The following is a 27,533-nucleotide window of genomic DNA, read 5'->3' as shown; positions in this document are numbered from 1 at the left end:
GGGTGAATGTGAGAGGGATGTCAGTGTGTATGAAGCATGGATGCGTTTCCGGAATGGAAGTGCAGTGTGGCGGAGTAGCGTCACTACGGTTGAACATGCATTCTATACCAAAACCTCCCGCGTTCACCCATCTCAGGGGTCTCTCATAGGGCTGAGCTATCCTGGGTGTGTACCTCCTATGGCTGACACCTTGGACATGCTTCTGATGGCTTCACGGCATGCCACCCCACTCCTGACACCATATGTAGCAAAGGGAGAGAACACCCCACCTGGCCTTGAACCATGGTCTCCAGGGTACTAAACATGCAACTAGTCTTCAAATGTGCAAAAGCCATGCAATCTAATAATAATAGATCTGTGACACTAAGGAGGTGAAATTATATTTTTTATTGGATAACAAATGTTTTTAAATGCCACATGCGGCCAAAATCATGTTGGAAATCAAGCCAACAAGTTGTCTATTTGCAATGGCACATATCTTCATTTTAATATTGGCAAATAAATAAAAGCAAAATATTAATAATGATAATGAAAGCTGTGAACGTTGCATCAGTCACATCATAAACAGGAATGTGCATTGTTTTTGTTATACAATACAAAAAGCAAGCTATAATTAACAATTAAATCTCAGCAATGGCAAACTTAAGTGACTTGTAACTGAACCAGGAGACAGAGTAAATGTAAAAAAGGCATTCATACTTTGGTTATTGTACCTGAGGCATTATTTTATACTGATTTGATTGTTCTTTATCTCAATAAAGTTTATGAGAGAGCAAGTGTTTCCTCTTAATTCTTACTTTTTTATATTTCCACTTTATGTTTTCATTCCAACATGTAACAGCATTTCATGAAATGGTTAGACTTTATGAAAAAAGAGAGTATTCGAGGAACATTTCAGTAGTCTCCAATTTCAGGTCAACTAATGCAATACATTACATAATACACACATTTTCATTAAAAGTCATAGTGAAAATAACTGAGCCATACATAAAACATAAAGAATCAGATCCTGTCCTCTACAGCAGATGTGTCCATTTCCTCTAAATGCATGCTGCTGTCTACTTTCGTCCAGCCGTATCAGCAAGCTTCTTAAGCCGCTTCTTCAGTTCCAGCGGGAACTTCTCATAACACTTCTTGCACACCGGTTTCATATCAAATTCAACAAATTTGTTCCTGTAAAAACACAGTTAAATTGGATGTAAAAAACAATACCTATTTTTGATTAACAGTAAATTTGTGTACATTTATCAAGAGTGGCATAAATGTATACCAGATCACGCTGAAGCCTACAATCACAGCTATTTAAAAAGCTATCTTTTAAAATCTCCTACTACTACTACTCTTTTACTATGTTTGTCCGTGTAACTAATATTTGTAGTTATGCCTCAATATTCTGAAATCAATCATGGGCTGAGGACTCATACATAGTGGTCATACTTCAATAAGGTGCGGGGGATGAAAGTATGCAATCCAAAATGAGGCTAGATTAACATTCAAATGTATTAAAGAAAAAGGTTATTACTAAGGTTATAACTTCTTATGTGTGAAATCGTGTAACTATAAAACTGGAGATGATAAAAGATGGAAGATTCTTTAACACAACCAAACTGTAAGATGCAACACAGGTAGAGAAAGATGAGAGGAAATGGCACTAACCAATGAATGAAAAGAAGCAGATAGGGAAGATAAATAGTAATTACAGACAGGTAGCCATTTTCTTTTTCTTTTCCTTGGAGTCGCGCTCACGCTTAGCCAAGCGTCGCTTAAACTCCTCTGGCATGCGCTCATAACAGTGTTTACACACGGGCCTCAGATCAATCTCCACAAACTTATCCCTGAGCGAGTACAACCCAAGGCCCAACACACAGAAAGGGGAAGTACAGGGAGAACAGCAGAAAGCACAGAAGTGCAGAAGATGATGAGGGCAGCCACAGGAAAGAGAGAGAGAAAGGCAAGAAATTATTAGAGGTATAGAGAGAGAGAATGCAGCACAACAGCTGAGAAAATGAGCTAATTACCCAGAAAGAAAAGAAACATACACTGGACAGGATAGCCACCGTCACTTCGTAGTCCATACAGATCACTTAATAACATGCAATTTACACATTTATTCCATATATTATGTATGAATGTGTGTGTGTGTGTGTGCGTGCGTGTGTGTGTGTGTGTGTGTGTGCGTGAGACTTCAAAACTTACTTGAGGGTCAACTTGGTGTTGCAGGTTGAGCAGGCAAAGCAGTTGACGCACCATGCTTTATTCAAGGCAGAAACAACTAAAAAGGGAACCAGAAAAAATAATCATACAACAGTTTTAATATTAGATTTAGGTGTTTCATGTTCGCTAGCGGAGTATTCAGGGAATACAATAGAGGTAGTTATTTTGGAAGTTGCATCTAATTGCTGACGTGTAGAAAAAAACATATCAACTCAACAAGGTTAATGCTCAATGCATATGTTGGATGTATGTAGATTAAAACACATCATATACAGTTGTCAGTTCCAATATGAATGAATTGTAAACCAAAAATCAGCATGAATAGATGTGATGTATGTATGTATGGATAGTATGTATGGATAAAACACATCATAGAGGCATTTCCAATACGAATGAATTGTAAACCAGAACTCTCACCATCTCCTTCAATTACACGGTTGCAGTGGTAGCACACATCACCAAACAACTGTCAGATGTAAATAGAGAGAAATCATGGCATTTGGCAATTTGTCTGATTGTGTCAGTAAGTTGCATTTGTACTGGCAGAAAATGGAGACACGTATGGACCCTAATTTGAATGATGGGCAAAGTGCAAAGTCTTAGGTCTACTAAGCTAATGGAATAACAGGGCAAAATTGACTTGCTAATTTAACACCAGGGGCAAGACTTTAACTGAACACATTGATGAGTCAGCTCAATACTCCCATATGCTACATGATAGCTATAATTCAAGGATGTGAACTTTTTGACAGACATTGCACCTTGCCTGCCATTTCAATCAGGGCTCTATATGTCCTTCAGTCTACAAAAACATGCACATGCCCATTTCTTCCAACAGATGGTGCTATTACACTAGTAAAAGCTTGCACTTTCACAACATACTCTATTTCAAATGGCAGTTTAACAGATCGATCCAATACTAAAAGCATGGCTGGTTGTGCTCTATGTACCAATATCACACACTTTTAGCCATTCACATTTACATATGTTTAGCCAGTGTTGCACTCAGCACTACATGCAAAGTTCCAATAGGTTCATTCCACATCAAACTAGATAAGGTTGCTGCACTATTTCAGAATTTATTCAAACCTAGTTTACCTGCCATGAAATCCAGAGTTCTTGCGAGAGCACAATTTGAGTTTGCTCAGCGAGTCTCTCTGGCAATCAGTAATGATGCTCATTACCCATGCCGTTGGAGCCAAGCTTCACCAATTACACCGGTGAATCTGATACAGGCGGGCCAGAGGCAAGCTAAACAGATGACGACAGTTTTGCGACGTCAAAGTCCGGAATCAGTCAGTAAACATTGCAAGATGGCTGCGGATGAACACCAGTTGTTTGAAACGGCTTTGGCCGCTTCAATGAACGACTTAGCCTTGGCCTTAAAAGAGAAACAGAAGACGGCTTGCTGAGCAAATTCAAATTTTTCTCTTGCGAGAACTTTTGTCAGGGTAGGCCTAAGTGTTATCCAGTTGCGTGCAGTGAAATTTTCAAATGCATGCTTGGTGCCGCCCCTCGAGTTGGGCCATTTTCATTACTCATAGCCAGACCCTAAATCTTTCTAAATTTGGGTCTGGATTTCCACGCTAGTCAATACCATGAATGGGTCCCAAAACCAAGTCCTGTAAAATATTTCTGTTCAAATCCTAGGCTTATGCCATAGGCCAATGCCTTCATACTCTTTTAGCCCCTGACATTACTTTTTAGTTTTTTAGTTTGATAAGCTGAAAAAAACACATTATCTAGGATGCAATGTTTGGCCAATAATATCTTAAAAGGGAGCAGCCGTGGGTTACTGGTTAGCGCTTCGGACTAGTAACCGGAGGGTTGCCGGTTCCAACCCCGACCAGTAGGAACAGCTGAAGTGCCCTTGAGCAAGGCACCTAACCCCTCACTGCTCTCCGAGCGCCGCTGTTGTAGCAGGCAGCTCACTGCGCCGGGATTAGTGTGTGCACCTCACTGTGTGTTCACTGTGTGCTGAGTATGTTTCACTAATTCACGGATTGGGATAAATGAGACCAAATTTCCCTCACGGGATCAAAAGAGTATATATACTTATACTTAAAAAGTATTATTCATAGCCAGCCCAAAGTTTGTAGGATGGAAGACAAACATGTTTTCGTGAAACATTAAACATGTTTTTGTAAACATTTAGTATCAATGTTTTTCTTGAAGTAGCCTACAATATCTTATGTTAACTAACATATAATGGGCATAAAGGGTTTAAGGATAAAACAAAGAAAGGATGTGTTTTTCAGTCAGTCTAAAATGGTATATGGGGTTAGCCTAGAAAAATCCAAACTCATTCACGATGTAAATAGAGCCTGGTGATTCATGATTGGGATTCGTTTCCAACACTTGCATCGCAACGGGCACTAACTTTGTATGTGGGAAACAATGTATGTGGGTCTACCTTTGCTGTAAATAAATTTCTGCATTTTCCAGCTGCATTTTTTTTTATGTTTGCAGGTGTTACTGCTTTTGTTTATCACACTAAGTTACGGTTTTGTCTTCCCCTCTCGTCGCTTGATTGGCCTGACATTTTTCTTGTCTGAGGTAAATGGTTATGAATGGTGTTCCAGACGAGCTCTCCCTGAGAGAAGATCTACTCCTGTATGTGGAACTAGCTTAATGTATGGACAAAGCACAAAGTAACAATGTTGCACCATAGATAATTAGATATAGTTCCTCAGGAGCAAGAATGAAGAAACCAAGGTATAATAATGTAATTAAAGTGTAAAAAATCCAAGGCAGCCCCAGCCATGGCGCAACTGGCTGGGGCACCTGCATCGTACGCCGGCGACCCGGGTTCGATTCCCGCCCCGTGGTCCTTTCCGGATCCCACCCTGACTCTCTCTCCCACTCACTTCCTGTCATTCTCCACTATCCTGTCGCATTAAAGGCATAAAAGTCCCCCCCCCAAAAAAAAAAAATCCAATAATAAACCACTGGAATTGATCAAACATATTTTACAGGTCTTTAAGGACCTAAACATTATGTAGACAAACTTTGAGTAAAAATCTGAGATAGTGCAGCAACCATTTTCCTGGATTCTGATTTGAATGACTCAATAGGCATGGCAGCATTATCGGACCTTTTGGGAATTATTACAAGAAAGACATGGACCCAAATAACCCTCAAACAGAGACATTTTTTTTCCTTGATTCTGGACACCTCTAAGATGGTATTACAACATTACCTGATTGTAGTGTGTCTCACAATATGCCAGGCCCTTGCGCTCATAATGGCGGTGTCCCAGGAAGGGCTTTTCACACTTAGCGCACACAAAATGCTGAAAGTACACAGGCCCAGCCCAATAGGTTAGGTCACCTTCATTCTCAGACTAGTCATATTAGGACTTGCAGCGTACACTCAGCTGCAGACAGGATGGCAGAGGAGAAAGAGAGGAGGACAGCACCATGCCAGGACTGCTCAGAGCAAACACTAACCCCTATGCTGAGCTAGCAGAAGAAGGCGATCACTCATTACGAAATACAGAAATATTTTAATATTGGTCCTGTCAACAGTCTCATCGCTGAAGAGGGTGTTCTCTGAAACTAATGGGGGAAGAGTTGGCAATGAGCAGGGCTGTGCTTAAAGGAAGCCAGGCAGAATGCAGACGAGGGTATGGCAAGAGACAGTCCCTCCCCACCTCACCATATCAAAGTGTCTTTCGCAATAGGCATGGCCCTTTCGCTCATAGTATGGGTGGCCCTGAAAGGGCCTCTCACACACTGCACAAACAAAGTGCTGGAGGATGGAAGCAGTGGAGAGAAGTGGGAGGAAGAGAGAGAGAAATAGCATGGACAGGACAGAAGAAAAGAACACAGTACTGATGGGAACAGAAACACAACAAGATGGAAATAGATGAACATAGCCTTGATTTGAGGAACATTATGAAGCACTGCATATTTGAAATACTATTTAGGTTTTATACAGAAAAGCTCATAATAACATTCAACACCGTATGACCATTTTAAGGCTTCTATCATTGGCAAGTATAACAGTGATCGAATGACATGAGATAACATACCTCCACATGCCACTGCTTGCCCATGGCATTCACCACACGGCCCTCGATGGGTCTGCGGCAGGCACCACAGATAGGAACACCCATCTTATCATGGCATGGTAGGCAATACAGTTCACCCTTGAGCTCACGGGCCTCTGCAGTCAGCTCTTTACTACACAGAGAAAAACATACAACTCAACAAAACTATCTTCATTTTTTAAAATAGGCACTATAATGTTTGAAGCCACATTATGCCATTTAATTATGTTTTAGACAGCCATATCGGCTATTCAGTAATTCAGTGTGGTCATGTGCTTTGGGTCAGAGAATCCACAAACATAGGCCAGAGCTGGACATCACCAACCGTTAAAGAGATATTACATGTCATTCAGAAAGATATTTCACGACAGGCATTTAGCCTACATTTAAAGGCCAGTATTAAAGGCCACTACAGTGAGAGAAACAGCTAGTGATTCCAGTGAATAAGAATTTTCTGTCTTGTAACAGCATGCTGTTTAACTTAGCTCTCTGCCAATACAAACTCTTGCCCCTCGTGTTGTTCCTTATTTAGGAGAGGAATTGGCATATGAGAACGTGTTCTGGCTTTACCACATAAACTGTTCCATCACTTATAAGGCAAAGAACTCCAGCTGACTTTCATGAGTAATTAAACGTCATACTGACAGTGCAGACGGATGACCGATCAAATTACAAGTAGACAATGAAGAAACATTCAAACATGTTAGTGTCTTAAGTTATTGCTTCCGTTGGCTCTAATAGTAGATACACAGGCCTGTATTTCTGAGTAAGTTTTCAATTTGGGGAATTTAGTACCACAAGAGACATATTAATTCTTTATACAATTGTATATAGTATAAAATTGCAATGTTAACTAGAAAAGCATTTCCTGAAGGAAATACAGTGCATGAAAATGCAAAAATATGATGAGTTCATATGGTTAAATTATTTGCTTGGTAGATAAGGTTTACTATAGTTGGAATGACTGAACAGTTAAATAGGTTGATAATTGAAATGGTTAAATTATTTAGGCAGATAGTTGACGATAACTAACAGTTGGAATGGCTCCAATGTTTGCTAGTAGTTATGCTAACTATGTTAAAGATAATAATGGTAACCAAGTAACTATGCTAACTAGCATGCTAACAATATTAAAATGTTAACTATGCTAACCATATGACTTAGCTAACCTAGCTAATAATTTTTATTAGTTATGATAACTATGCTAATTAACATGCTAACATGCTAATTATGTTAACCATGTGACTTAGCTAACTTCGCTTATCATTTTTAACAGTAATGCTAACTAGCATGCTAACATGCTAGCATGCTAACATGCTAACCATGTGACTTAGCTAACTTAGCTAATCATTTTTAGCAGTTTTGCTAAAAAATGCTAACTAGCATGCTAACATGCTAGCATGCTAACTATGCTAACCATATGACTTAGCTAACTTAGCTAATCATTTTTAGCAGTTTTGCAAAAAATGCTAACTAGCATGCTAACATGTTAGCATGCTAACTATGCTAACCATGTGACTTAGCTAACTTAGCTAATCATTTTTAGCAGTTTTGCAAAAAATGCTAACTAGCATGCTAACATGTTAGCATGCTAACTATGCTAACCATGTGACTTAGCTAACTTAGCTAATCGTTTTTAACAGTTTTGCTAAAAATGCTAACTAGCATGCTAACTAGCATGCTAACATGCTAGCATGCTAACTATGCTAACCAAGTTACTTAGCTATCTTAGCTAACTAGCTACAGTGGGTAGGAGTCATAGTTGATGACAAGTAACAGTTACAATGGCTGAACAGATAAAAGTTCAGTAGTTTAAAGGGTTAAATTGTTTAACAGTGAAATATTGTAGTGAGGACTTTTATTTTGAAACAGTTTTTGGCAGAGGAAGCAGTTGAACAGGATGTGTAGTCTTAATAGGGCCAGTTTGTATGCTTAAAGCCTGAGACTGGCAGTTGATGCAGCTGGCCCGAACACCTGCCATAGGATTCTAATTGCTTAACGGCTCTATTGTGATGTCATCAGCCCATGTTAAGTCTATGGGGAAATTTTGAACAGTTTTTAATTAATAGTTTAAAAAGTATAAAAGTTACAAAGCTGAAAAATACAAAGCACCCATGTCCTAAGTAAGACCTACGTAACATAGTTTGAATGAAGTTTCTACGTTAAGCGGTTGAAGCTGCATTAATTGCGTTAGAAGAAGAAGAATAAGAAGCCTAGGAAGAACAGTACAGTGCATTTTCATGCACTGTAATTATCAACTATATCCACAATGTGTTTGAGATAATTGATTTTACAGGGATCGATTCCAAGCAATAGACCCTCAGAGTTTTCCTGGTTATAGAGATCATTTGACAGATGTTATGACCCAAAAGAGAACATGAAAGGTGAACTTGTGGAATTTACACTATAACCAATCCATCTACTGACTCTAGGTTGCTACATCTAAGGTTGCTTCTCTACAATTTTGCTACATCTAGTTCTTCAGGTGAATGTCAACAATGCAAAAGAGGGAAAGTATGTGGCCATTAGAAAAGGCTTTTACTGACCCACAGTTATTACAGTTGAAGTGGTCTGGATGGTATGGATCATTCTTGAAGATCAGGGGCAGCTCTTCAATTATGGCATGACACTTCTGACAAATGTACTTGCCCAGGCCACGAGCCTTCTCTCGATTATGACAAGGCCGGCATAAGTGTCTATCAAAAAAAGGGGTTGAGCAGTTATTTGTCATGGAAATGAATTCATTCATTTAAGTAAAAAGGTGAAAGCAAATCTATAGTTAGCTTGTCTGAACTCACCTTCCGGCATTCTTCACAAAGCCTACATCAGCTAGGACAGCACTGCAAATATCACAGCAGAAACACTCAGGATGCCAGCTGTTGTTCATGGCCTTAATAACACGGCCAATAATGAACTCGCCTGCAAGCATACAGCACTGTTACATTTGTGTAGAATAAATAAAAATCATTTTACCAGGAAAACAAGATTATTGTCAAATGTATTGTTAAATATTATACGTTACATATAAATTAAAACAGGTAATGAACACTGAACAATACACAATACATATCAAGGGTGGATGAACTATAGGCATTGTTAAAATAGATCTTCCTTCATATAGAAACAGAATTTTCTGTAGGTTGTAATGTAATGTATATTCCTCACCACACTGATGACAGCATGGAGCAAACAGCATCTGGAAATCATGCTCACAGTATTTACGGCCTTCAAACTAAAGGGGAGAGAGGGGGGAGAGGGGTTGTGATCATTTGTAAATGTTGATGCCTATCTGAACAGCATATGTATTGCATAATCATTGTTTGACCTGTATGTTTAGATGTCACTGGAACAACACAAAGGGACAGCTATTCTTTTCAAAGCCATCAGTACTCTATATCTATTCATCACCTAGTTGTCAAAGCTCTCCTTTAGGCTAAGGACATGGTTTGATCTCTCAACTTAGAGAGAACATAAGCACTACAGCACACTTCAAAGACAAACTGACTTTATTTCCTCTGGTGGCTTTGGAAGTGCACTCACTGCTCCTAAGGCAATACTTTGATGTTAGATGCAAGAAAGGATATGATGCTCTCATGGGTCTAGCAGTAGTGGCTGCTGGCCACCTTGCTATTCTTGTGTTCAATTCTGACTCAGCGTGGGGACCAGAGCAACCAACGGTAGACAGAGGGCTTGGTCAGCAGAAACATTCAAATGAATATACATTAATTATGTGATTATTACTGTGACCCCCAGTGAGCGTAGATTGTTAGATCTGCATTTACCAAGTGTACACATACCATTTTGTGCAGAGGTGTTTTCATGAAATAATTTATGAAAATGATGTTACTCTCCACAAATATAGCATATCTTAATTGAATAAGGCATAATATATCTATTAATAAAATATTTTCAGTACTGGATAAAACCCCAAACATGCCTATAGTTCTCATGATGCAGTGAGTGACACATATATGTACACAGTGGTAGAGCTTTCACTGTATCTGTTGTTGTTCTCGTTGCAGAAGCCTACCTCATAGAAGAGCCCCTGGGGGAACTGTTGGAAGCACTGAGCGCACACAAAGCACTGCTCATGGTACAGCTCCCCATTGCTGTTCACAATCTTCTCCGCCGGAGCAAACCCACTCTTGCAGCGCTCACAGATGGCATTTGCCAAAGCATTTGCCATGTTGCTGTAGAAACAACACAATGAAACCGTTAGCATCACGCTATGGCTGGGTAGGAGACTATAGTGTTCCAGTGCAATTACATTCAGTCTTTTCTTAAAAGACCTCTCCAAGTCTTCCTAAAAGACAGAGCAGGCACATATTTAATCAGTGTCTGTGCTATTTGACCCCCATGATGTTGCCATTGCCTACAGTAGTGAACTAAAGAGGAATGTTGTGTAATCTACATAAATAAGCATTGAATGGGTATCCATCAGGTTTGCTTTTTGAGAAAAAGAGAAAAGTGACCCATGTTCTCTAAACATAATTGTGAAATGAAACAGAGCAGGAATTCAGAGCGATGGAAGATTAGAACCACTGTAGTCATAACTTTCTGTGAAGCCTCTGGATGTCTTCCAAATAAATATTCACATTGAAAACCCATCTGACTATGTTAACACATCAAAGGCGTGTGTTGTCAACGAGGGTGGGATATTTGTCCATTTGTGTGAAATTCATAGTGCTGTTATATCAGTTTGACCCAAGTTTCTTAAACAAGCAAGGTTAGGGTTATTTGTTTAGATCTGCAGGAGCAAATATTGGCCTGACATGTCGATCTCTGGCCTGGCATTTAGAGTTTTCCCAAGACAAGATCAAACTCGGAGACACAATGGGCATGCCAGGCTCACTAAGAGCATGACTCATTTTATCCTTTGTGAAAACACATACGAGTGATGTAGGTTGTGCACCTAATCTCTGTGAACTTTAACACAATGAGACTTTCCAAATCTCACACACTTGCCATTTTCTGATCAAATTCAGATGGAGGCAACGGAGGGTATTGTTCACAGACAACTACCTCAAATTCACCAAGCAGCAGCTAATACTAAAACCTAAGCAGCAGCTAATACTAAAACCTAGAATCAAGTCAAATAAAGGATTTTAAAAGAAAGACATGCAAGAGAAAGAAAATGTCTTTCATCAGATGTTTGGTGTGAGAATAACACGCTGGTCAGTTTAAAAGGTCAGAATTCCAGCATATCTCATGGAGCATGTAAAACACGTAGCCCAAAGATCCATGTATGGCCCTGCTCTAGTAAAAGCCAAGAGGTGCCAGGAAACTACTCATGCTCCCATTTCAACACATAGTAAGACTACTGCATCATCTCATCCAGCGCTGGGGCTGAAGGCACATTTAAAAGCAGCGCTGCTGTGATGCTTAGCACAATACATTCCTCCTTCATGACTCCAGCCTTTTCAGCTGATCACTATTACCTCAAACTTTATATCAATAATGAAAGCCTAGAGCACCACCCTGTAGTTAGCGGTATCCCACTGCAATTCATGGGATGTGACCCTTTAAGACATTGTTCTGTCAGCTGTCAGCGGGAAGGCAAACTTGCTCTCATGGCTCAGTGCAACTCATTAACAAACAGGCAGACTAGTCATTCTTCTGTGACATCAGACATGATGAATAGTTGGGCTCGTATAGGAGGATGGCAGACACTCCCCGACTCTGGGAACACTGGGAGGAAATGACAAATCCCCAGAGCATTTCCACCTCTCCTGGCTGTGACTCCACAGCAGCAAACAAAGGGGACGTGTGGACTGACAGGCCAAAAATACGATCTTCACGCCAAACCCCTGGCAGCTACACCCAAAATGTGGCTCCAAACGAAACGCACCAGTAGCATAAACATACAGACATGCTGCCAAGATGCTGATGGCCCCAGACCCAGGGTGCTTTGTACTGTGATGCCTATAAAAGGAGGCAGACTGTAAAGACACCACAGAAATAAAAGACAGACCTTGACTCCAATTCCACTGTTGTCAGCAGGAACGCCACAGCGATAGGCGCAGCATAGACTCAACAAGGTGAAACAAGGGTGTTGTTATATGCACATTGTTGGGAAAAAGTAAACACTTGAGACAGACTTACTTATTTTTTTCAACAAAGAAAAAGATGCATTTAACAGACAATTTCTGTTGGGCATTAATTACAGAATAGTCACTGATATGTTGTTTAAAAAGTCTCACAAGTCTGTCACTCAGTTACACAGCAAATATTTGTACAGGATTTAACATTTAATGTCATTGAAAACATTAAAAGCACACAGCTTAATACCAAGTGCCCATTATCATAAATCAAACCTCAACATTTGTGCAGCATACTGTACATATTGGCACAGCACACTTTCCTCAAACAGTCAACACTTACAAGCGTGCGTAGAAGTCACAGAACTCCTTGTACACCTTGACATCACTCTGCCTCCTCTGAGACTTGGAGATGGGCACCTCGGCATCTCCGCCATTTACATGCCCAACTCCATTCATCTCCACCTGCGGCTCACCGTCCTCAGGAATCACTGGAGGAAGCATTCTGCCCTGGACCTCCATTTAGAACAATAACACGGCAGAGAACAGACCCTTACGCGTCCACAGCGCAGCAGGTGAAGTGCACAGGGCTGCCCAGACTCTGAGACAGTGGGAGAGAGGGACTTCCCTAATCCTGGAGTCGGCTAGTCTCTCTGCCTCAGCCAGTGCCGGCTCTGCCCTTTCCCCCACCCCCTCTTCAGAGATGGCTACAGGCTAGGTCACTCTGTCAAATTAAGAGCCCACCCCTTGGCACAGCCTGGAGCAGGGAGAGTTCACTGTGCCACAAGATAGAGCTGCTCTAAGGGTCTGCAAGAGGGCTTGTGCGAGACCCCTGCACCTGCGTGGATAACATGCTCTCGAGCGTGACTTGTCACATCAGATCATGGAGAGGTGAAGCAAATTCCCAACGAGCACAACCGTCCAAGGGAAGCGCCAAGAGTGTTTGGCCCTTCTAGAGAGGAATCTAGCGACTGTTCAGCAGCTGGGGGATATAAACTGTGGTCTCAAAAACATCCAGCACAAGTGGATCCAAAGGCTGCAAGGACTGGATTGTGAAATCTGTAATGCTTTTGTTGTGTTGAGAAACAAAACACTTCAGGATGAGATGTAAATCAAATACACTGTGAGGAAAGAGCATGAAGCATATATATATATATATATATAAATATAGCCTAGTATATGTTTACACTATAGGTTTATGTGTGTGCATCGGGGTGGGGCAATACTTGCTAATATATTAAGTTAGAATTAAACAAATAAAAAAATATATACTTTTTAATTTGCAAACAAATGTGCATGAATGTTACTGCCAACAGAGACAAGCAAATGGTTAAAGATTACAGCTGCTGTCCAAACTGTAAGTCACTGGCTTCATGAAAGTAAATGACAGTTGTTTATGAGACTGCTCAACATCTCAGTGGCACTCATATAAATGACAGATCCTGTTTCAAGATTTGTTTCAACAGCACCAAAGCATATGAGCACAGCATTCCAAATCTCGAGGAAATCTCTATTTAATTTGAGACAAGTAATGGAAAAAAAGTGATGAATGAAAGTGAAACATTTGTAACTACTTTGTCCCTGTACAATCTTGCTCCACCGGGGACTTTTAAACAGAAAGGAGGGAGGACCTACTCTCCTATTCCAGACTTCAGCATGTTTTCATCATTCCACAAATAGACGCCCAGTATAGTCTCATCTCCAAACTAGGTGCTGGCAGCTGCCACTGTGTGTGTGTGTGTGTGTGTGTGTGTGTGTGTGTGCATGAGTGTGTGTGTGTGTGTGTGTGCATGTAACTGTGCACAGTAGGTGCTCTGCACAGCCCCCTCCCCCCTCCTCTACTTCTGGAAAGTGACTGCCCTGTCACAGGCATCGACACATCCTGCCTGTGTGCCTGCTCCTGCCTATTGTGGCTGTAAGAACAGGCCCATACATTTGCAGGCTAGGTTCCAGACACTGACACAATCACAAAACATGTGCAGACTAAAAAAGAAAACAGTGTGCACACAGGATGTGCATGAGCCAAGCGTCCTTGATTAAAAAAGATTCTGGCGATAGCAACTGAAATGAGAAGGAAGCAAATTATTGATTGCAAACAGTGCAATCAGGTCCAAAGACAGACATCTCCACCCACAGTAAAAAAATGATTAGCCGACATAGTCCAAATTAGTAATTCTGAGTGAATCTGAAGTAGTCTCCCTCATGGATCCGTATGCCTAGAAGAGAAGAAAGCTTATGTGTCGTGGTAGTTGACTAACACTCAAATGGATTCTACTGAAGGAGCTGCTGGCACTGCCATAAATGCAGGGCCTATTATTGGCCAGTGTTGACATTCCACAACAACAGGTGTAGCCACAGAAACATGGTGTTATTGTCTCTGTGTTATGGTCTATTCACCCAGCTTTCTTTTGGGCACAAGTACTAAGCCTTTAAGTAGGCTTTGGAGGCCATTGATTAGAGGGATATCAAAGTCAACACATATCAGGTGTAATGTTATGTAAATAAAAGAACTGGACACAGACTTAATGGTAATTCAGGCTCCTTTACTAGAATTTACCTAATAAAAACACTTCTCCACAAAAAAAATCTTCCTCTGGCAACAACTAAAGCTGCATGAACTAGATGTACCGCAGAGCGGTACAAAATATGACTGCCGCCCAGTCCAGCACATTTTTTCCACAAAAATAGATCACGCTGAAAGGCCTATATGATTCTAACTGTCTCACTAAATTGCATTATCCACACTCAATTCTCACTGGTATCTGCTAGACAACAAGTACCAAAACATGATTAGTGCATAGATTCCACATATAAAATTCATTTTATACAACCCCACCTCCATCTTGCCTGTTCATAATTCTGAGAAATTCTTGAATTGTGTGCATGTGTGCATGTACATGTTTATGTTATGTGTGTGGGTGGGTGTGTGTGTATGTGTGTGTGTGTGCGTGCTTGTGTGTGTGCCAGCGTATGTGCCTGTGCATGCAAGCGTACATATGTCTACTGTGTGAGTATGTGTCATACGTATGATTACTGTGAATGTATGTGTGTGTGTGTGTATCTGTTTGTGCGTTTGTGCACATGTGTGCACATGAAATGGGTTGACATGGCCCCTTGAGATCAACATACAAAAAAAAATGGTCCTCCTAAACCCTACGGTTCTCGAGATATTCACAGAAAACTGTGTCTGCCCTACCCTCCTTTCGGGGGGTCCAGTCCAGCGGGGGGGCTACAGATCAAAACGAAAAACGATGGTTCCATGCTATCCATGTGGGGTTACATGCCCACCAAGTTTCGTGTACCCCGGTCTTTCAGTGTCCCGGGAATCATTGACGGAAATTTGGGCATGCGTAAAAGAAAAAAAAAAAAAAGAAAAATTCTGACTAAACCTATATGACCGCCGCTTCGCTGCGCGGCGGTCAGAATAAGTGCTCAGTTGTAACAAACTGCATACAGTTCCATAGACACACTACCCTGCTACGGCAGGATGAGCTACATCTACCCACTCAGCTTTATGGCTGGAGACAACTGATATTGAGGAGATAAAAATAAATCAGTCCATTAACATCTCAGTGCCACACGGTCATAAGATGTACACATACAAGTAGAAACAGATGACACAACCTTTACTATTCATTCATCATACTCAGCTCCCATGTAGCCCCAAAATTATATGAATAATGTTTTATACAAAATTGCCCAGTAGTAAAGTCTGCACCTCTACTCACTTTTACTGATCTGTTATCGTTCTACAAGCCTACTCTGGGACTACAGCATCAAGATGTGATATCACAGATGGATACAATCATTGGGCTGCTCTCAGCAGATGGAGTGGCTCATTCCATAATTGGGCCATAAGGGGGCGGTGGTAGCATAGTGGTTAAGTGGTTAAAACTGCACGAAATTGGATGTGTAGGATCATCATGACACCCTCTGAATGCATGCCATGTTTTGTGGAATTCTGTTCATGGGGGGCCAGACAATAAAAGAATTCATGTGTACATTTAGTGACTGTACACCAACTGGCCTGTAGATGGCCGGACACAGTTTTCTGCGAATATCTCGAGAACCGTAGTGCCTAGGATGACCATTTTTTTGTATGTTGGGCTCCAGGGGCCATGTCAACCCATCCCATATCCACTCATTCGATGTATAGCGTCACCTAGTTAAAAATGAAAAAGCAGAAACGAGGCATTGCATTCGCAGGTATCTTTAGCTGACAGGTTCAAAACTGCACGGAATTTTAAGTGTAGGATCATTATGACACCCTCTGAATGCATGCCAAGTTTCATGGAATTCCATACATGGAGAACCATACAATAAATTACTATATGTGTACATTTAGTGACTGTACTCTACTCATGCACACACACACACTCATGAACACACGCAAACACACGCACATAAATATACATGCACACACATGCAGGCACACACACACACACACACACACACACACACACACACACACACAGTCAAGCGTGCACACACAAGCACACAGAGTTACACGCACGCATGCACACACACATAAACACACACGCTTAAACACGCACGCACACACACACACACACACACACACACACATAAAGACACACGCACACACATACACACACAGTAGACATATGGCATATGCACGCAAACACACACACATAAATATACATGCAAACACATGCAGGCACACACACACACTCAAGTGGGCACACACACGCACACAGAGTTACGCGGACACATGCACACACACATAAACACACACACGCTTAAACACACACACACACACACACACACACACACACACACACACAAAGACACACGCACACACATACACACACAGTAGACATATCGCATATGCACGCACACATGCACACACACACACAGACATAAACACACCCACACACACACACACATAAAAACACACACATGTAGGCAAGCAGGCAAACACACACACACACACGCACATAAAGACACACACATACACACACAGTTGACATATGGCATATGCATGCACATGCACCCATGCACACACACACACACACACACACACACACAGACACACACACAGACACACACACACACACACACACACACACACACACACACACACACACACACACACACTCCATTACCCCCACACACACTTACAAGCGAACATACACACGCACACACACACATGCAGGCAAGCAGACGCACGCACACACACACATGCACACACCACATTTGTATGAAAAAGACAACCTGTCACTTAAATGTATAGGATATTAAACTAAAGCAGTTTTCACACATACAGTCAATCCCTGAAATATTCAGCAACAGGGTCATGTGTGAATTAGTCTGGCGCCACCCAACTCAGTTTTCTGCTGCGGTTAAAAATGTAGGAAAACCTGTTTGCATAAAGCTTCGTTAAGCCACTTTTGAGGTGGCCTAATCAGCGACCAGTGAGGGTGATGCAATGATGTTGCAGTGAAGTATTCATAGTGAAGCAGATTTCTCAGCTCAAGACCTAGTAACATTTCATGGAAAAGGGCTGTATAGCTGTATTGTGAATGAAAGCAGATTTTTTTGAGACAAGCACGTAAAGGATTGCAACCATTGTCCAGGTAAGTTTATTTGGGTTAAGGTTAATTAACTACATTGTATGCAGTTTGAAATGTATGGACACTCAGATACAATAGAATTAAAAGTGTTTGTTCTTAATCATCTTTCTCTGAACACCTGTACAGAACATCTTACGAAACTCAATAAATCAAGTGAGCAAAATATTGGCAGCACTCATGCTTGTCTTTGTTTTTTTTACACATCTTTGAGTTGTGAGTTGCACAACGCAATGCAAAACATGAACATGACGAAACACCGATCCAAGTGTCTTCATTCCACTGAGATTCATTGGAAAACCGAGGAAACGAAAAATCCTTCACAGTAATCTGCTTTATAATGAATGCTTATCAAAACCCTTTGAATAAAGCTGGTGATTCCAGAGAAGTTGAAATGGCATGAGGTAAGATGTTAAGCCATACATGAGATCTTCAGATGAGATCTTGTGCCGAAACAAGCAGAGGTGGAACAAGCAACAACTTCCCCTCCCACTGTCATCACAAAGTCATTATTCACTATGCAAAAGGCAGTGACTGACTTCAAAATGAAGTGGTCACAGGTTGGCTTCTGAGGTTTGGACAAAAAATAATAATAGTAGTAGTAATACAACTAATGAACATTACAAGGGACAAAGGAAACATGAAGTGACAAGGAAGCATGTGGAACATAAAAACGTAAGCTACGTTTTTATTTTATTTTTTGCTCAAATTCACATTTTTTTTTGTTTTGGCTGTTGTAGTTGTTATCAAATGAGGCCAATATCAGACTCATACCCCAGTGTTGAATGGTGACAGTCTGAACTGACCCGCATGCACAAAACAACAACAAACAAGCCCACACCCACAGCACACAGCTAGCCTGACTGACTGACTGACTGACTAGCTTAGCTCTCCTCCATTTCCACCGACTGATGCTATAAACGCTAATCAGTGAGCGTGCTCCCAACTTCTCTGGAGTTCCAGTAAAATGTTTGGAATAACTTCCGCCAGTACAAAATTCTGACGAATGTCGAACAAGATTGACATAGGCCTAAAAGTCGTATGAATTCCGATATAACTATTCAGACTGTGGTTGAGGGAACAGCAGGTTTCAGTACACCCTCCCATGTGCCCTCAGAATTCCTTAGAACCGAGCTGGTGATGGACAGCCATGAAGTGAAGCCATCAGCAAATGCATCTAGAATCAAGATCTACTCTACACTACACTACCTTGCCAATTCCAACAATTACCAATGTCATCAGACTGACATAAAAAACCCCTCTGGCACAGGTGTAATGAGCGATTTTTCCATGGAGTGACTACTGAACTGGAACCCTTCTGGAGTTGTGTGCACACTCTAAAAAACAGGCGAGGCTAACATGTACAGATGACAGCCTGCATCACACACAGTACAATGCAGTGGTTTCTGTACACAAACCAACTCATCTTAACTGGCCTTGGGTAAACAGAGGGGCTGGAGTGCTTCAGTAAGGCCCAGGAACATGACAGCCTGGCCAAACAAACCCTGCATGCTTCGTCAACTAAGTAAACAGTAACTATAGTAACTGTGGAAAGGGGAACTACATCAAGTCTTATTGCAAAATGTTCTTGGTGAAAAAATATGAAAAACATATGAATGGTTATGGAGTCAGAATGGTTTCAGGATGATTTTGTATACAACAAGAGGCACAGGTCAAACACAGTTAAAGGGTTTCAAATAAAATGAAATAAGAGGATAAAAAACATGCAAATAGATTTCACATCCTTCTCAAGAACTACTTTGAATGTGTAAAAACATGTATCCTTTGTTTTACCAGGCAAGTCCCATTGAGATCTAAATCTTATTCAATTCATTGCCTTCAGCAAAACAAAACAAAATACTCCATTACAGTGGACACTTCTACTCCATTACAGCTCTGAGCACATTTTTCCATTTCCTTCTGAAGCAGAAAGGGAAGCAGGGCATGGGAGGAGGTACGGGAAAAGTGGACATGACCATGATTTTGGAGATCATTTTTATGTGCCAGAAAAGTCACATTAAAACAGGGAATAGTACCTGCTTTTGCCAGTGGCAATTACAAGTGGCATTCTACTGTCTCTACAGTTGCTGAAGAAGTAACCAAGAAGACCTATCAGCACAGACATATAATGAACTAATTCTAACACATCCAAATATTAAACAAAAACCTCCCCATCAGAGGACAAACTTACTAACAAATTGAGTAAGCATCACAAGGTTTAGCTGGGTCACCCTCAGGAGAGACACAGCGGCTGTCTATACTCGACCGTCACATGCAACAAAGTGCCCCGTCACACTAAAGTCACCTCCAGCCGCTTACGCTGCATTCCTGGCATTTCAGGCAGCTCTAATCACTGCAGGATCACCGCTCAGACACTGCCGCAAGACGCACACTCGCACGGCCACCATGCCCGAGGGAACCTTTCACCTTCAAATCCTGGTGCAGTCAACAATGTGGGGGACTATGTAAACTGCTGAGGCCAGTGTACATGAAATTACTCGAGACCGAAGTTCACCTCAACATTCTCACACATCAGCATTATAAACAACAATGACTTCAATGGTTTTCTGAGTAAGCATGTAACACAGCCCTGACCTAATGTCTCCTACACCTGCAGAGGCAAATACTCTGGGAATATAGCTCACCTGAGCCGCTCCGGAGCAAGGCTCCCTGCATAACTGTCTGGCCTCTCTTGCCTGCGCCTGTACAGGTCAGAGTTCGATAGCTCCTTTAGCCGCAACGAATTCATATCCACCTGGAGAAGACGGCCACACCTTGGCCAGTCTGACAGCCCTGTGTATGGGCTCCTATCACCGCTCCCTAGTCCAAGTGCCACTGATCCACACAGGCTTCCCAGTCACAGTCAGACAGGCCAGAGAACAGAGGACCGATCACACCTGGGCAAACCCCTCCAAGCGAGCTCCCCTTCACTCTCTGACCGAGCAGCAGACTGCAACATTCCACACTCCCTCCCTCCCAGCCTGTCTGCCTGAAACACACACACACTTACACACACACCTCCAGGGCACACACCCTGTGGAATGACCCGCGGTGGGGAGTGGCTCAGCTGCAGGTTACCTATCAGCTGCTTGGCCCTCCCCCCCTCTCTGCCTGCCCTGTGGCGGTGCAGGTACAGATGGCCTTTGGGCAGCATGTGGCGTTCTAGTCGTCCCTCCGTGTCCTTGTGCTCGGTCATGGCGAAGTCCTCGCTGTTTCACTCCCTCTTCCGTTCTCCGTGTCACTGAGCCAGGACGCCTCAGTGACGGGCCGCTTCTCCCCGATAGGATATCGGTTTCCGCACTCTCACCACTCCGACCGCAAGTGGAAAGAAACAGCAGGAGGAACAATGAGCCTCCCACCACAGGTCTCAGTCCAAGATGGCCACTGCCCTTTGGCTGATAAGCAGCCCTCTTAGCAGCCCTATCTCACTAGTTGCATAGTGTCGAGTGTGTGAGCTTGTGTGTGTGTGTGTGTGTGTGTGTGTGTGTGTGTGTGTGTGTGTGTGTGTGTGAGTATGAGTAGAGAAAAAAAGAAGGTGGAGGAGCTTTCCAAAGCCAAACACTATCAGTGCACTCAGATGAATGTTTATTTCCTGTCAATTGTCTTGTTAATAAAAGCATATAAACAACACTTACACATAACAAGTGGATAGCCATTTGTCTTTTCCAACACCATATTTCGACACTACATTTTTAACAGCACCATTTTATGAATGTCTGGCAAAAATCACACCTTCTTGGGCCCCTAAAATCCAAGTAGGCCCCCTAACAGCACACATTTCCAAACTTTTGACTGCATTCTTCACACCCGGATCATAGCTGCCTGTTGGGTCATGTGTGTAGAGAACACACAGCTGACTCCTGACATGCTGCTGTACTACTGCAAGTTCACACCCATGGGTGACCCACACATTCACTGAGCCCAGTCCGAAGCCATCTTAAAGAAAAAAAGCATTCGGACTGAACTATATATGCCACAACCACAAAAAGCAAATATTTAAGATAAAACTGCTAACCATTTTTGTATACTACCCAAAACTCTCTCTTTCTTTTTTTTCTAGCAAAAACTTTCCAAGAATCACAGTGCATAAAAGATCAGACATGTCAGAAAGACAACTTAGTCATTTCTTACTTCCTGTTATTCAATGAACTAAAAACGTAGATAACGAGGGTAAGAAATGCCCATGGTAAAATGCTTCAACAAGCCTTGTTTAATCTCAGTAATGTGTAAATCACTGACCATGTCAGGACCTCCAAGGGATCAGAGAGAGATGAAAGGGTGCCTGTACAAGGGCCACAGTGTCTGCATTCCTCTGAGAACCTGCTGCACTGCAACCACCTGAAGCAGCACCCAACAGAGAGAGGCACAGCCCTGGCTCACAGCTGGAGCCCTGCCCCCACACCCCCACACAGCTAATCAACACGAATGACAGACTCATCATCAAATGGAAGATAGAACAGTCCAAACATGTCATCTGGGGTTTGCTTGGATTTCTACCTGAATAGAAACTATTATGGATTGAGTGAAAAAGTACAACCCTCAAACACGCTCTGGCAAACAGTTTCAAAAGAGAATAGCACATAAATGAACTGCACAGGAACGCTATTCAGTAGAACATATGTCTTCTACAAACCATCATTCAGTTGCAAATACAATGAAAAGAAAGAAGAGTCAATATATTATTGATGGCCACACCATAGTAAGTGCAGTGGTGTAAAACATGCTCCCACAGAGCTTCTCTCTGGCGCAGGAGCTTTATAGGGGGGTAGTAGAGGTGAGGTATGTGCATGCAGTGCTCTGGAGATATGAATGCCCTGAGGAGATGTCTGTCCTTAAGAGTGTTTGGAGTGTCAGCACCGCACCAGTCTCTCGTCTGCTCCTGCCTTAACCTGCCGAAATTCCACCTCAACTAGCTGCACTTAAACCATGACCCCTCTATGTGCACACACAACACAGTGTGGAGCCTCACTGTTTACTGCACAGAAAATGCAACCCACTCAACAACTCCCAACAAAGGGCCACTGTCATCAGTTTATGGGCTGAATAAAGGAGCTGAACCATCACAGTGGGGCTTGTAAACAGAGGGCAAACATTTCACCCTAACATTATCACCATTCAAAGTGGAAGATTAATTATAAAAGTGGTTAACTGAATGATATTTACTGTAGGTTAACAAACTTCATTTGTAAAACATAAAGCATATTTTGATCTAAACTAGATCAATGTTTACTCAATGAAAAATACAATGTGCAGTAGGTAGCATCTGTCAGTAATAACAGACTATATGACAATGAGTGGACATAAATTGTTATGCCTGATGTTAAATAGAAATGTACACGTATGCAGAGTTGAACCCATTAAGATACTTAGATAGATTATTTTATATCACATAGCAGTTTTGTATTTGGGTTTGTTGTCGGATATTGGTACATACTGTAGGTTGCCACAGGGTGACTAACGGACACCATGCAGATCCATGAGATTAGCAGTACATGTGCTGCCCTCCTTTGAGCCTAAAATGAACTGCAGTCAACTGACCTCACCTCTAGGGCATGGATTGCCAGCATCTGTAGAGGTATCCAATGCAGTTTCATTTTCTTTCTCTTTTGCTACCGGGCTCCCCTGCAGTTGCAGAGTATTTGTATATTGCACAACTGTCATAAATACCACTCATGCCTAGAACCACCCCCCTGGACATGGCAGCCTACATGTGGATTTGTGTACAAACCGGCAAAGATAATCTCTGAAAAGCCATGTCAACTTTCAAGGTAATATTGATTTTATACAAATAGTAAGCTATGCACAATTGCTGTAAGGCAATTCATGATTCTCCGGAACGGGGAGAACAAGTTGCAAGGCTATCAAAGAAAATCAAAGAAAATACAAGAAAAACAATTAAGATTAGATTTTGATAAATAAATGGTAATATCCATAAATCCGTACATTTTAGATGGTCTCCATCAGCTTGAGTCAGAGGTGATGTTTGCACAGAAATTATTTAAAAGAGGAAATGTCTAAGATACTTATTTGCCTCTATCAGTGACAAGCTGTGTGTGTGTGTGTGTGTGTGTGTGTGTGTGTTGTTCACACTAAAATTATATGCAGATGAGTACAGAAAAGTAAAGAAAAATCTTACCAAATGTGTATGCAGAATTTGTATGCTGAAGTGAAAGAGTAGTCCTCACATCTCTCTGTTCAGCTACTTTACAGACGGCCTGTCCGTCACTGCTCCTCTAATAGAAAAGCCACATCACTTCCTGTACAACGGGATGGCATTTCCCTTAGTTGATGGTTTCATACATAATGAAGTTATTAGAAGCCCTGAAAAACAGGATCAAGCAGAGAAGTGTTCATAAGGTTTTCAGTCAAATAGTCTGGAAAAGAAGTCACATAGTCCTCAATGAACCCATTAGTGCTACAGGCGCTAGTCTTATAAGTAGCAGGTTTCATCTCACACTTTCATGAGTCTTAACTATAAGACCATAACTTCCTCTTTCTCTGAACTTCCTGATGTGGCTTACTGGTGGTTCATCATTGCACACTCACTGAACATATCGCATCTGTCAAACATGAACACCTCTGATACAAACAACACATACTAGATGTTGTTAGATGTGATGAAGATACAGTGCTAATCCTCCAATGGCCACACTACAGTTCAGAAGCTATTTATAGAGTAAGAAGGCCCTACCACAATCCCACATTGTACTACTAACTATAAACACTAGATGGTGCTGCAATAAAATAAGCAGGGTCGATTTATGTGCGTTACACCTATACAAACATGTAATGTACTGCTGATGTAAGTGGTAAGATGGCAATGTTGAACTTTAATCAGTGTCACTGATGTTACACACACACACGTGAATTTACTTATTAGTAGAACAACCTTACCTAAGGACATGTCAGTCACAACTCTGTCAGTGAATGCCATAACACAATCAATCCCTGTCTGTACACCTCCAAGACAACAGTGTTACAGTGGAGAGTTAACTCATTAAAAAAAATCTTGGGCAAACCCAATTCCACCCAGTGGAGGTCACTATAACTGAACTAAAGTGCAATAGAGATCATCTCAATACACAATTTACTCTGAATATAAATATTTAGGGAGCATTTAGGGGACATTTACAGTATATAGCACTTCATCAATCAGGAAGACCAGAAAACAGGGCCTTGCAATAATTGCAAAGCATGAAATTCTAATGTTAGCAATATTGCTTAGATGGTAAGATGCTGTCTTGGTGATAGCCTTGATGTAAGACTGGAATGTTAGATGAGTCAAAATGACTCCAAAATTCTTGATAGTAACTAAGTTGGACTTTCAGTAATTGTACATCCATCAATAGACACTCAATTTCTCAGCAAGGTTCCTATATTTGGCTGGTCTCACAACACGTTGCTTCACAACAGGGGCAGCCGTGGCCTACTGGTTAGCGCTTCGGACTTGTAACCAGAGTTAAATTAACTATAATGCATGACTGTCATAGTCAAATACAAATATTCATTCATGTTAAATAAATGGGCACTTGTGGCACCATACAATTTCAGACCCTTTTATATGTAAACGGGCTCTGGTCAGGTTCCATGTTTCTTTACATGGGTGCAACAACTTCGGCCGAGTAATTTTATGAAACCTGATGCAGATATGCAGAAGGTGCTCCCTAGATTGGCAACATGCAACCAGAACAGGACAAGTTTTCAGCCAAGTGTCATAATGCAGTGTTTTTCAACCTTTTTTGTGCCACGGCACACTTTTGACACTTAAAATGTCCCACGGCACACTAACATCCTGTGTGAAGAAAAAATAAACATTCCATAGCCTAAAATTTCAAATAATACACAAATATGGCCTTATTATGGCTTCTATGCAAGACCTGCTCAATAAAACAAGCGCCCTCTGTTTCATTTGTAGGTGACTATATCTAATTTAATTGTTGTTATGAACTGGCTATGTGATGATTCTGTGAATATTGGATATGGGGCCCCCGTTGTACAATGCCTGCATACCACAAATAGTGCAATCATACAATCAATGAGAGCATGTGGTTATAAATTCTTTGATGCAACAGTTGCTTTTCTGGACCAGTGAGTGACATTTGGGTAATTTTCTGCGGTACACCTGATGATCTCTCACGGCACACTAGTGTGCCCCGGCACAGTGGTTGAAAAACACTGTCATAATGATTTCAGGTACTAATAAGTAGGCCTATGTAGTATGTGCACATGACATTGAAACCAAAAATGATAGAACCTCAGTGCAGATATGAACTAAAGGGCTAAATATTCTGAACTAAATATTTGGCAGATGGGCATGTTTCTGCATCTAGACACAAACTATCAAGAGTGTGGAAAGTTGTATCAACATGTTGATTCAAATTTACTGACAATCATGGAAGCATGCTGCTTGGTATTAAACTGTAAATTAATGTGAGGGCTGATATTCATCTTCACTTGTGACTGGCAACTTACTATTCCAGTGAGGTTCCACTCCTCATATCACACACCGCATGCAAAGCTCTTCTGTTGACTTGACTAAGTGTTCAAATGAGGGTTAATAACCACACTTCCTTGGGAGTTGCTGTAACGATAGCACTCAGGAAATGCAATTATTTTAGATCTGCTGGGGGTTCACCCTAAGGGTGGGGTTGAAGACATTTGCAGGCAACAGACATTTCATTCAATGTATGACTTTAGCCTAGGCTATACGTAAATTAAATTGGCTTAGGTCTAGTCTAGTTGCTGGTCTGAGCTCGGAAAAGAGTTAAAAAGACATTGAACAAAACCTTGAAACAGGAGGCTTATCGTCGCTAATGTAGTTTACACGTGAATTATCAGTGAAAGCCTTGGAATAGCCCTAATTTTGTGTTGGTGCAGCAGCACAAACCACTGTAGGCTGAAAGTGTCACGGTCACATCCGAGATAACAATGGGGTGGAACTATATAGAGAAGGGGGGGGGACGGGGGGGGACAAGACGCATGCAAGACGCACATAGACAGTACGATGTGGAGTTGACGCAGAAGCATGTTGAGCCCTTAAAAGATATAAGACGCACTACAGTCACTAGCCTATCAACGCAGTTAGGCTACTAGGAAATTTACGTCATTCGTCAATGCTTCGTTTGTGCAATACTACTACTACTATTAATAATAATAATAATAATAATACATATAGTGCATTATAAGAATCAGTAGCTACGTCCTTTAAATAGGATTACTTTCATTCCAAAAATATGCATTTACCTGCCGGTCATTTCCGCCAAAGCCAGCATCCCTAGTGAACAATTTGTTGATTGCCGTCCGTTCTTTCAGGATGCTCGTCGGTTAAAAACTGTAGTCTTATCTATTTAACAGTTAAATCCTTCTGCCTGTAACGGCTAGAGAAACCTCGGTTCCTGGGGATTTGACTGCATCAGAACTGTTGGCTAATCCAACCGAGATAGACCCGCCCCGCAGAACTTTGCTCAACATTGCGCGAAAAGCTGGGAATCACTGCAAGCCTTTCTTAGGTGGGGATGGTTCGACGTGTCCACATTATCCGCAAATATTTTAAGTTGCCCACATGTTGACGAAGCTTGATCTTGCCATAAATTACTAAGAATGGATTGTACTTGCTTTTACTTGCATCTGTACTCCACAACA

The 27,533-nt window shown here is 41.6% G+C and overlaps 1 protein-coding gene across 7 annotated transcripts; it reads right to left on the bottom strand.

The window, feature by feature from the left end:
• Nucleotides 1–372: 372 nt before the first annotated feature.
• On the bottom strand, nucleotides 373–27,249 carry LOC143100435 (LIM and senescent cell antigen-like-containing domain protein 1). Of its 7 annotated transcripts, XM_076263614.1 has the most exons (12): nucleotides 27,135–27,249; nucleotides 24,028–24,212; nucleotides 10,296–10,455; nucleotides 9,431–9,497; nucleotides 9,064–9,184; nucleotides 8,812–8,961; nucleotides 6,248–6,398; nucleotides 5,414–5,506; nucleotides 2,632–2,680; nucleotides 2,197–2,272; nucleotides 1,657–1,835; nucleotides 373–1,173 (listed from the first exon to the last, which is right to left on the bottom strand). In XM_076263614.1, the coding sequence occupies exons 3-11, from the start codon at nucleotides 10,449–10,451 to the stop codon at nucleotides 1,697–1,699; spliced, it is 1,002 nt and encodes a 333-aa protein (XP_076119729.1). In that variant the 5' UTR covers nucleotides 10,452–10,455; nucleotides 24,028–24,212; nucleotides 27,135–27,249; the 3' UTR covers nucleotides 373–1,173; nucleotides 1,657–1,696. The 7 variants fall into 7 exon arrangements, with proteins under 7 accessions (XP_076119729.1, XP_076119730.1, XP_076119728.1 ...); XM_076263615.1 differs by lacking the exon at nucleotides 27,135–27,249 and having other exon boundaries at nucleotides 24,028–24,307; XM_076263613.1 differs by lacking the exons at nucleotides 24,028–24,212; nucleotides 27,135–27,249 and adding an exon at nucleotides 20,537–20,884.
• Nucleotides 27,250–27,533: the final 284 nt, after the last annotated feature.

This window comes from Alosa pseudoharengus, unplaced genomic scaffold (assembly GCF_046254945.1).
Source record: "Alosa pseudoharengus isolate Yale_2024_CS ecotype anadromous, Long Island Sound unplaced genomic scaffold, YU_APseudo_1.1 YU_APseudo_1.1_scf_3, whole genome shotgun sequence".
Lineage (NCBI taxonomy): Eukaryota > Metazoa > Chordata > Actinopteri > Clupeiformes > Clupeidae > Alosa > Alosa pseudoharengus.
This window is presented reverse-complemented; position numbering and strand designations above follow the sequence as displayed.

Excerpts from the sequence above, each read along its gene's own strand:
- LOC143100435 (XM_076263618.1), bottom strand. The coding sequence starts at position 12,825 with ATGGAGGTCCAGGGCAGAATGCTTCCTCCAGTGATTCCTGAGGACGGT. Across the intron at positions 2,273-2,631 it reads CCGTGTAATTGAAGGAGATG|TTGTTTCTGCCTTGAATAAA; the intron begins GTGAGAGTTCTG and ends TTCCCTTTTTAG. Across the intron at positions 1,836-2,196 it reads AACACCAAGTTGACCCTCAA|GGATAAGTTTGTGGAGATTG; the intron begins GTAAGTTTTGAA and ends GTACTCGCTCAG.